We start from the raw sequence: 12,095 nt of genomic DNA, 5'->3' as shown, positions 1-12,095 counted from the left end.
TAAAAGGGGCAGCTGCCCTGGGCCCCATCATTGTTGTGTGGTCCAAAGCAGCTGCCTCATACTTGCCAACTATCCCAGTTTAAATTCCCTTATCCCTTGAAGTTTTAGTCCCGTGCTGTGTCCTGATAGCTAGTTGTAAAGTTCTGTTGCTGCTGCCCAGCTCTGCTCTATTGCCATGTACAGATGACTCACCTGCAGACCCTGTGTTTACATGTAAATAACCTGCATTTATATGTAAATAGCGGCATCATTAATATGTAAATAGTTTTGGACTGTGGCATTGATATATAAATAGAGGAAGCATCCATATGCATATCATGTCCTCCTGAGGTCCTATCTACCATCACTCCTGCTGAATGCTGCCCACTGGGGAGGTAAAAGGGTATGCTTGAAAGTCCTGCCTACAACTATAGTCATTAAGCCTAACATCAGCCTGTTCTACAAAGGTAGGCACATTGGAAGTGGAGCCCTTCTTTAAAAGAACATGGTGCCACAGCGCGTTTCATCACATATGATGCCACTGATTGCAGCCATCATTGTTTCTGTCTGATGGATGTTTTTTTTTTTTCGTGTTAGAAGTGCTACTTTTGTAAGTGCATTTGCTTAGTACATTTATATTTTTAATCGCTGATCTTCACTATAGGGAGTTTCTTTTTCTTCCTTATATTGTGAAGTGATGCTTGAACAGTACCCTGATCCACGTGTATGGGCATTGGCGTTTTGCGGAGCGGAGGCTTGGGAGACCAACTGGTGTTTGATGACCGGAATGCTAGCTGTGGGAAAATGATATCCTCCTGGAGTGATACAAGTGTTTTTGACCACTATATCTTAGCTGTGATTTAGTTCTGGTAAGCCCCCATCTGATTTCACTGAGGTGGTGTGACGTGCTTGTCATCTGGGATCTGGGGACTGCCTATCTCCCACTCTGATTGGCCCTTGGGGAGGGGGGACCTCTCTTTTTGGATCTACATCTCTCGGGACTCTTTTAACTGGTTTTGTGATTTCTTTCATGGAATATATATAGATATCTATATATAGAAATTAGCACCATTCATTTATTTATTTACTGTATATATATGGTATATAAATGTGTATTTTTTAATTTTATTTAGTTATGGCATCTTTAAACAATAATTTTTGAGAACTTTATTAATTTTGTTATCGCACTGCATACAGTGGGGTATGCAACATTTTTTTTTTGACAATTGCACATTTTTGGCTGTTGTAATCATTTTTGATATAGCACTACACTGTTTCAAATAAGTCATTCTTGCTTAGATGAGGATAGTGGAAGTTAAAAAAAAAAAAAAAAGTATTTATTATTAAAAATAGATTTTTTTTCAACTACTTAAGGGGGGGAGGAGTCAGAGAAGAAGTTCTTTTCATGGGTGAAGGTCCTCTTTAATTGGAGAGGTTGAAGGAGGAAAGCCAAACTTCTCAAACAACATCAAACAACATCACTTTACAGCAGTGTTGTGCAGAAGGCCATCTCTGAAGGGAAAGGGGGTCCTACCCGCTAACAGACCGAGGTGCCTAATGAAGCTGCTACTGTGCAGATAGAAAATAATGTAACAAGGTTGCCCTCTGCCTGTGTTTATAGGAACAGCACTGTTAGTTGAATTTATAAAACTGGTGGTAAATCTTATAGGCAACCAATCGGGAGTGTCAGGCTCAATAAAAAGTTTTAATTAAATCAGTTGGTATGAGCAGGGACAGTTCAGCAGCCCAGTGTCTTATATTGCTTTGTATAGGTTACATAAGAGATATTTATAAATATCATTATACATCATCATATATGTGTATTATTTCATATTTTATATACAGTAATACCTTGGATTGCGAGCATAATTCGTTCCAGAAATCATGCTTGTAATCCAAAGCACTTGTATATCAAAGCAAATTTCCCCATGAGAAATAATGAAAACTCAAATGATTTGTTCCACAACCATTTTTTCATAGGTCCTTCAGTTTATAGTCCATATAAAAAGATTATAGCAATGTGATAGGTTGTGTAACCATAAAATGTCCATCCACAAATGGAAGCCTCCACAAGGGGATTAGAAGCAAAATCCAGCAGGAGCTACAGAGTATAAAAGAGAAGAGAGGGGACCTCTGATGTGATGGAGCACATCTGATGTACAGTAATGGGGAACCTCTGATGTGATGGAGGACCTCTGATGTCAAAGGAAGGCTCTGAAGTGATGGAGGGCCATCTGATTTGAAGGAGAGTTTTGATGTGGTGAGGGACCTCTGATGACATGGAGAACATCTGATTTGTTGGGGGGACTCCAAAGTAAAGGGGGAGGGGGCTTCTGATGTGATAGGGGACCTCTGATGTGATCAAGAATATCTGATATGAAAAGGGGACTGTGTGCTGCGGGGGGGCTCTGTAATGAGGCGACCTATGTGACTGGGGGAACCGGGACATGATGGCGGATCTCTGACATTAGGGGACCTCTGATGTGATGGTGCACATCTGATGTAATAGCGGACCTCTGATGTGATCAAGAATATCTGATATGAAAAGGGGACTGTGTGCTAGGGGAGCTCTGTAATGAGGGGACCTATGTGACTGGGGGAACCGGGACATGATGGCGGATCTCTGACATGAAGGGGACCTCTGATGTGATGGTGCACATCTGATGTGATGGAGGACCATCTGATTTGGAGGAGGGCTTTGATGTGGTGAGGGATTTGTGATGTGATGGGAAGACTCTGATGTGAAGAGGGGCTTCTGATGTGATAGGGGACGTCTGATGTGATGGGGGACCTCTGATGTGATGGGGGGCCATCTGATTTGGAGGAGGGCTTTGATGTGGTGAGGGATTTGTGATGTGATGGGAAGACTCTGATGTGGTTAGGGATTTCTGATGTGATGGGGGACCTCTAATATGATGGGGGAAGCGCTGATGAGATGGGGTGACCTCTGATGTTAAGAGGGTCTTCTTATGTGAAGTTAATTGCATCAAGGTGGCTATGTGCATTGTCCCAGGCTCAGGTTTCCCATTGATAAGTAACATTTATGTTTTTTACTTTTTAAATTTGGGTGCGCCAAGATTTTTCATACTTTTAAAGGGTGGCGCGACCAAAAAAGGTTGAGAAACACTGATCTAAGAAGGGGTAGGCAACCTCTGCACTCCATCTGTTGTGGAACTACAAGCTCCAAGAGGCAGTGCAAGACAGAATGCCACTGGCATGACTCCCAAGAGAAGGAAAGTAATGGAATTTGTAGTTTGTTGTAGAGTGCCAAGGTTGCCTACCCTTGGTCTAGGTCTAGGCTAATATCATAAAGTACAGCTAGCATTATATACATGACAGGAAGTCAACCTTAAATCAATGATGTCATTGTTCTTGGAACCTTAAATGTATGGCTCTATAGAGTCCTGCAGGAGGAATTCCCTTTCTAACCACCTTGAGGACCAAAAAACCAATGGCAATATCACATTTGAATTCTTGGACCACATATTTGATGCCCAGGTCATATAACCTGTCCTTTGTATTGCAGAACACGCTTTCATGAAAAAGTGGCTATTGCTTTCCGACCCAGAGGACTTTTCTGCCGGGGCAAAGGGTTATCTGAAGGTCAGCCTGTTTGTGCTGGGCCCTGGGGATGATTGTCCGGTGAGTAATGTATTCATCCTAACCAGGCATTAATGATCTATATGCATAGGGCTGGGTGTTGTTACAAGGCAAAGGCACCTGGGAATCCCCCTCAGCCATGCTGCTAAGGCCCAGGTTCAATGATATTTGAACATATGTACATAATATCAGCTGGAGCTCAAGCAGAGCATTAATAATGTTCCCAATGTGTTCAGTGCCTTCAAAAAAAATTTTTTTTTAAGATACCTGCACAGAAGGAGTATTAGACCGGGGTTGTATTAGTTCTATTCTCTGTAAAGTAATGGGACTTCTTATTCCTGCAGGCGGAGAAGAAGGAAACGGTAGAAGACAAGGAAGATATAGAAGGGAACTTGTTGCGGCCGGCTGGGGTGGCTCTTCGTGGAGCTCACCTGACTCTTCGGGTCTTCCGTGCAGAGGATCTGCCACAGAGTAAGCGATAGCAAGAATGTGGACACGGCGGGTGGTTCATTTTCCATGGCCATTGGTAACCCGTCTCTCTCTTGTGTCTCAGTGGATGACGCCGTCCTTGATAATGTCAAGCAGATCTTCGGGATGGATAGTAACAAGAAGAACCTGGTAGACCCCTTTGTAGAAGTGAGCTTTGCAGGAAAAACTGTAAGTAAATTGTGTTTAGGTTTTCATTGTTAAAGCGGAACTACACAGCATCTGAGCACCACAAACCAAAAATATTATTTAATTCATTTTTATTATTCAGAGCAAACTCCCCCATCCATCCATGTCTCTAAGCTTTATTTTGCTGAGAAACCACTGTGAAAGGCACCCCTAGCATTTCTGGCTGCGACTATCTTAAAGAGGAGTTCCACTGGTTGTTAAAGTGGTGTTCCGGCCGAAATTATACTTTTTAAATAAAAATACCCCTATAATACAGAAGCTTAATGTATTCTAGTAAAGTTAGTCTGTAAACTAAGGTCTGTTTTGTTAGTTTATAGCAGTAGTTTGTTCTTTTATAAACTTACAGCAGGCCGTGGCCATCTTAAGTGTGGGCATCTGAAGCCAGACTGTATTTCTTCCTGGATCTCATCCTTGCAGATCTCGCACATGCTCAGTGGAGCACAAGCAGTGTAATAGGTTTCAGGTCAGGTTTCCATAGCAACGGCAGTGTCAGAGGAAGTTGCCGCCCCTTCCCAGAAGGCATTGCAAACAGGAAATGATGCGATGGGCCACGGCCAGGGAGGAGGAAGTGAAAAATGAATACAGCAGATATACAGTAGGTGCTGGGAAAATTTTTTTTTAAATATCCAATTCGTTTACAGTGCGCAGTTTAGTGAGGGATGCTGAAGAGTTGTAAAAGTGGGTGGAACTCCACTTTAAGTTTATTAAAAGTCAGCAGCTACAAAAAGTGTAGCTGGGGCGATTTGTATAGACATTTGAGCATGAACCTGCACAGATGTCTGTCAAATCACCCCTGAAGTCGGACTGCATTGCCGGGTTGAAATCCTGGGAGTTCAGCTTAACCAATTCTTAGAATTGGGGAAATGTGTAATCTTAGCAGCTTTGACCATGGAATGATTGGAATGACTGGTACCCATAGATGTGGCAGTGGACTTTTTTCATTAACAGCTGCTCTGTGGGTGAGTTGATGACACAGGGTCAGAGTAGTATGGCTGAACAGAAAATCCACAACTACCCAAATCATACATCTCCTTATGTCTATTACTGCACCTTGGACACTGTTGCCTTTCATGACATAACTACAATAACAATTCTTAGCACAAGATGGCGCTGTTGACTTTTATTAATGTCAGTGTAATCTATAACTGATATTTTTTTCTGTTGCTATGGCTTTAGTTACAACACTGATCGATTGGATGTGTTATAATGGACTCCAGTCTTTAAAGAATATCACATGCAGTATTTGGGTGACCTGACAAATTTTTCCCATATATCGCATGCGATATTGAAAATGTCAATTCACTATCCCTTTATGTGTTCTTTACCCCAAAAACCAAAATGCTCAGTAAATACAGCATAAAACAGCGTCAAAGTCAATTCATTAAAGGAAATAAATGCATGTGTTAAATGCCAATTTGGAGTAGTCTCTATTTTTTGGGTCAGTAGTGTCTCAATCAGTGGCGAACGGTGTAAATTTTTTTGGGGGGGCGGCAAACAGTATGCCACCCACAACCCCCCTGCCAGTCGGTCAGTTGGTAGCACTTACACCATCACCGGCGGCTTCCCCTGCTCAGCGGCAGCGTCCTCACATTTTCCTGCTCTCTGAACGTCATCACAGTGACAGCGGCTTCATTTTCTCCCTCCTCCCCGGTGGCCAATCAGGAATCTTCTCTTTTCGGGCAATAGAAAAATAGGTCCCACACCCGCTTCTGATTGGCCGGTTTGAGGATCAGTGTTTTAACAGCGAAAATTTATTCGCTGTTGTAACACACCTGGGTGGGCTCCAATCATATTTTCTGTGACCCGAGCCCACCCTATTTTGAAGCGTATTAGAGCCTCTGGCTCTAATCAGGTGCTTTTAAAAAAAAAACCGCCGCTGTAATTCATGCGCACAGCACCTGAAAGGGGCCGAGTGCATGAATAGGGGTTGGTTGCGGTGGCCGTGGATAGATTAATGCTATGCATGAATCTATCTATTGCATTTAGGGGGTGGCCTGGAGAGAGAGGGGGCGGGGCCCGGGTGCCCCTAATGGACGGGCCGCCACTGGTCTCAGTGCTGAATCAAAGAGAACCCCCTTTTTGCAAAAATAGAGGAAGAAGAAAGTGCCTGATGATTAAAACATTCCCCAGGGAAACAAGAGGAAGGCATAAAGGTTCCCCCTGTCAGTCAGTGCTGAACAAAGGTTTAAAGTGACAAGCGGACAGTTACAGCCTTGTTGCATCTAAAGTTACAAACAGATCACCGAACAAGACCATGATCGACAGTTACAGGACTAAGAGATTGTTACCAAAATATATTGATTGATCGCTGTAACAATCTGTCACATTGATTAATTAGAGAAGGAGGATTTGGATCATTTTGATAAATGATCAATTTTTTTTTTTTTTATAATCGATCTCTCACGATAGGAAAAATTGATCTATCGTCTCTAGAGCCCAATATGCTACACAAGGGGAAGTGGATTTTAATAGATAGTGGGGAAAAATGATTGTACGTTAGTGATCGCATTTCTGTTTTCACCATGCAAACCCATAATCTGATTGATTGAAATGAAATCGGATTCATAAACAAAACATCTGCAAACAGTGCAAAATGATAGATAATTTTCCACCCTGGCCAATCAACTCAGTTTGATCAAATACAATCTAAATTGAGTCTAGATTGATCACAAGGCTACTCAATTGTTTTCCAAATGTTATCAAATTGTACATTGGTTGGATAATATAACCGAAGCCTGTATGAGCATCAGTGATCAGAAGTATTCTCATTGGGGGGGGGGGTGAAATTTTAAGATATAAATAAAAATCCTTGGAGACGTGTCAGAAGCACTACAAGGTGTATATAAAGTATATAACCCAATTCCAAAAAAGTAGGGTCGCTGTGTAAAATCTACATAATAATAGAATGAAATGATTTGCAAATCTCACAAACGCATATTTTATTCACAATAGAAAATAGAAAACATATCAAATGCTTAAACTGAGGCAATGGGGGTTATTTACAAAAGGCAAATCCACTTTGCACTACAAGTGCAAACTACAAGTACAAGAGAAAGGGGGGGTTATGGTCTGGAGAAACCACTCTGACACCTCCATCCCTAAATGCAGCAAGAAAGGGGAAGGTAGCCCTGGGATTTTGAATGAGGTGGGAGAGATTTGGCACACTTCCACAATAAGTGCAATAAAATTGTTTTATTGATCACAGAATGCTATATAAACAAATGGGAACAGCAATGAATGTGCGTTACCCGGGCATAGTGGCCTAGTTTAAAGCATGAGTAAAAAACAACTACAATTCATCACACTTAATTTGTACATCCATAAAAGGCAATATACACGATAGATTGCTGAAAAACAAAAAATACACATACATCATCTGAATTGGTAAAATAAACAATACACAATACACATGTATGAATATATGACAATGATATGACCAGCTTCGAAAACCCAACAATATGGGCATACACGTGGCATTGATGGTTCCCTACGCGTTTCGCGAGCCTCTTCTCGCTCATCAGGGACCGATGCATAATTCATGTGTCTATAACTGAAGGTATTAAAAATGGTAAGGGTATATAAATAACTAAGTAAATCGGGGTAGAAGCGATGGTTGGCAAGAGAGGTCAATGAAACAACGACCTCATACTTACCACTCGACTGGACCGGGTCACCAAACCACTGTGCAAAGTGCAAAGTGCACTTGAAATTGCACTGAAGTTGCTGTAGATCCGAGGGGGACATGCAAGGAAAATAAAAAAAACGGCATTTTAGCTTGCACATGATTGGATGATAAAATCAGCAGAGCTTCCACTAATTTCAGATCTACCCCTCAGATTTACAGTGACAGCACTTCCAATTTCAAGTGCACTTGTAGTGCAAAGTGGATTTGCCTTTCGTAAATAACCCCCAATGTACAATTTTAAGAGAAAATAAGGTCATTTTGAAGTTGATGGCAGGAACACGTCTCAAAAAAGTTGTGACCGGGCAACAAAAAGCTGGCAAAGTAAGTGGTGTTAACAAGGAAGAGTTGGAAGAACACATTGCACTTAATTTGTTTAATTGACAACAGGTCACTAACATGATTGGGAATGAAAGGAGAGTCTTAGAGAGTCAGAGCGTCTCTAAGTCAGAGATGATTTGGGGAGCCATGTCATCTGCTGGTGTTGGTCCACTGTGGTTTATCAAGTCCAAAGTCAGCGCAGCCCTCTACCAGGAAATTCTAGAGCACTTCATGCTTCCCTCTGCTGACCACCTTTATGGAGATGCTGATTTCATTTTCCAGCAGGACTTGGCACCTGCCCACACTGCCAAAAGTACCAATACCTGGTTTAATGATCATGTTATCACTGTGCTTGATTGGCCAGCAAACTCGTCTGACCTAAACCCCATAGAGAATCTGTGGGATATTGTCAAGAGGAAAATCAAAGACACCAGACCCGACAATGCAGACAATGCAGACAATGCAGACATAGCCTCAGCAGTGCCACAGGCTGATCTCCTCCATGCCACGCCACATTGATGCGGTAATTCATGCAAAAGGAGCCCCAACCAAGTATTGAGGGTATACTATACTGTACATGGACATACTTTTAAGTAAACAAATTTTTTTGTTTAAAGCCTTTTTTTTTATTGGTTTTATGTAATATTCAAATTTTCTGAGATACTGAATTTTAGGTTTTCACTAGCTGTAAACCATAATCATCAAAATTAAAAGAAATAAATGCTTAAAATATATCACTCTGTGTGTAACGCATCTATATAATATATACTTTTTGAATTGAATTACTCTAATAAATTAACTTTTTGAAGATATTCTAAACTTATAAGATGCACCTGTGTGTGTATAATATATATATATATATATATATATATATATATATATATATATATATATATATATATATATATATATATATGTATATATATATATATATATATATATATATATATATATATATATATATATATATATATATATATATATATGTATACAGTGGGGAAAAAATCTTTTGATCCCCTGCAGATTTTGTAAGTTTGCCCACTTACAAAGAAATGAAGGGTCTATAATTTTTATCATAGGTGTATTTTAAATGATAGAGACAGAACATCAACCAAAAATCCAGAAAAAAACACAATACAAATGTTATAAATGGAGTTGCAGTTCAGTGAGTAAAATAAGCATTTGATCCCCAAGAAAAACATAACTTAGTACTTGGTAGAGAAACCCTTGATGGCAAGCACAGAGGTCAGACATTTCTTGTAGGTGGTGACCAGGTTTGCACACATCTCAGGAGGGATTTTGGTTCACTCTTCTTTACAGATCTTCTCTAAATCCTTAAGGTTTCTTGGCTGTCGCTTGGAAACTCGAAGTTTCAGCACCCTCCATAAATTTTCTATAGGATTATGGTCTAGAGACTGGCTGGGCCACTCCATGACCCTAATGTGCTTCTTCTTGAGCCACTCCTTTGTTGCCTTGGTGGTATGTTTTGGGTCATTATCATGCTGGAAGACCCATCCACAACCCATCTTCAGTGTTCTGGCTGAGGGAAGAAGGTTCTCATCCAAGATTTTACAATACATGGCCCCGTCCATTGTTCCCTCAATGCGGCAAAGTCGGCCTGTACTTTTAGCAGAGAAACAGCCCCAAAGCATAATGTTTTCACCTCCTTGCTTGACTGTAGGGATGGTGTTCTTAGGGTCATAGTCAGCATTTTTCTTCCTCCAAACACCGCGAGCCGAGGTAATGCCAAAGAGCTCAATTTTGGTCTCATCTGACCAAAGCACTTTCTCTCAATCCTTATCTGAATCATTTAGATGTTCATTGGCAAACTTCAGACGGGCCTGTACATGTGTCTTCTTGAGGAGGGGGACCTTGCGGGCCCTACAGGATTTCAATCCATGATGGTGTATTGTGTTACCGATGGTTTGTTTGGTGACTGTGGTCCCAACTGCTTTGGGATCATTCACAAGCTCCTCCCGTGTAGTTCTGGGCTGATCCCTCACTTTTCTCATGATCATCCTTACCCCATGAGGCAAAATCTTGCATGGAGCTCCAGACCGAGGGCGATTGTTATTTTGTATTTCTTCCATTTGCGAATAATTGATCCAACAGTTATCTCCTTCTCACCAAGATTCTTGCTGATGGTCTTGTAGCCCATTCCAGCCTTGCGCAGGTCTACAATCTTGTCCCTGATCTCCTTTTACAGCTCTTTGGTCTTGCCCATGATGGTGAGGCTGGAATGGAAGAAAGAGATTCTGTGGACAGGTGTCTTTTATACACATAGGACATAGCACATGAGGACATACTGTAGCCAGTCTGTGGGAGCCAGAATTATTGTTGGTTGGTAGGGGATCAAATACTTATTTTACTCATTGAACTGCAACTCAATTTATAGCATTTGTATGATGTGGTTTTTTTTTTGGATTTTTGATTGATATTCTGTCTCTAGCATTTAAAATACTCCTATGATAACAATTATAGACCTTTCATTTCTTTGTAAGTGGCCAAACTTACAAAATCTGCAGGGGATCAAATAATTATTTCCCCCCCTGTATATATATTATATCTTCACACACACACACGTGCGAAAGCTCCTGAATAGGTTAAAGTATATAAACTTTGTTGTGTGTAAAGTTTTTTACTTACTGTATAGATGGCAGCCAAATGTGTGCTCCTATTAACTTACTGCTGACTGAAAAGTATAGACTGTTGTCAGTCTCTAATGTTTGGTAGTCATAGATCATGTGATCTAGGCTACATAGGTTGGGGATCAGCAACTTTCTTTTCTGGCAAGAGGATCTCTTAAAATGATAATGTGATTTTGTATTTCTAACAAGTACTCTACTGATTCAGATGTGAATTTTCATGACTGGTCCACTTTAATAAACTCTGTATCTTTAAATCCCAGTTATGCAGCAAGATTCTGGAAAAGAACGCCAACCCTCAGTGGAGCCAGAGCATCACATTACCCATACGGGTGAGGCCCCCTCCCTGTAATAGCAGTGTGACTATTATTATGTCTTGGAGTACCGTCTGTGGATTGTAATTGTATGTTTTTGCTGTGTTTTCCCAGTTCCCATCCATGTGTGAGAAGATGAGGATTCGCCTTCTTGACTGGTCAGTCACCCCAAGCTCTGTCTTATCTGATTAAGGGATCTGTCCTCTAATGTATACAAAGTATTTCTTGGCATTTGTTATCTTTCAGCACAGGCCTGTAATTGGCCCCATATAGAGAGCCGGTGCTACCACTAGACAAACTAGGCAGCCGCCTAGTGCGCACTGCTGCCTAGGGCGCAGCAGGGGGACTATGGGGACCCTGATGTAAGGTGGAGCTATGGGGACCCTGATGTAAGGTGGAGCTATGGGGACCCTGATGTAAGGAGGAGCTATGGGGACTCTGATGTAAGGGGGGCTTTGGGATTCTAATGTAAGGGACGACTTTGGAGATCCTAATGAAAGTGGGGTCTCTGTTGTAAGGGTGAACTCTGGGGACTCTGATGCAAGGGTGGGGGGAACTCTGAGAACCCTGAATTAAGGAGAGGGGACTCTTGGGACCCTGATGTAAATGTAAGGGGAGGGCCTTTGGGGACCCTAATAAAAGGGGTGAAAAGATCAGGCCCGGGAGGGGGGGGGGGGGCCAGGCCTAAGGCTGCGTAAGTGGCCCCAAAATTTCTGATGGCTGCTCTGTTCCCCACACACTGTGACAACGTTCCTCATAACGCTGCAGGATTGAATGATGTTAGCTGGAGACTAAGCCGTCTCCTGCAAACTTCACCCAATCCATGAAGAAGAAGTAAAAAAAAATCAACTAAACTGAGGATAACATTTAGGTTTACCA

At 41.5% G+C, this 12,095-nt stretch overlaps 1 protein-coding gene across 6 annotated transcripts in view; it reads left to right on the top strand.

Moving 5' to 3' along the window:
• The window catches only part of DYSF (dysferlin), a 395,589-nt gene that overhangs the window by 184,879 nt on the left and 198,615 nt on the right, over positions 1 to 12,095 (top strand). For all 6 annotated transcript variants that reach the window (XM_073611045.1, XM_073611046.1, XM_073611050.1 and 3 more), the window contains exons 11-15: positions 3,506 to 3,621; positions 3,924 to 4,050; positions 4,133 to 4,236; positions 11,166 to 11,234; positions 11,331 to 11,374. In XM_073611045.1, coding sequence (XP_073467146.1) covers positions 3,506 to 3,621; positions 3,924 to 4,050; positions 4,133 to 4,236; positions 11,166 to 11,234; positions 11,331 to 11,374 — 460 coding nt within the window. The remainder of the gene's footprint in view (positions 1 to 3,505; positions 3,622 to 3,923; positions 4,051 to 4,132; positions 4,237 to 11,165; positions 11,235 to 11,330; positions 11,375 to 12,095) is intronic.

This window comes from Aquarana catesbeiana, linkage group LG01 (assembly GCF_042186555.1).
Source record: "Aquarana catesbeiana isolate 2022-GZ linkage group LG01, ASM4218655v1, whole genome shotgun sequence".
In the NCBI taxonomy this organism is placed as follows: Eukaryota; Metazoa; Chordata; class Amphibia; order Anura; family Ranidae; genus Aquarana; species Aquarana catesbeiana.
Note: the sequence above shows the minus strand (reverse complement) of the source record. Positions and strands in the feature narration are given on the sequence as shown.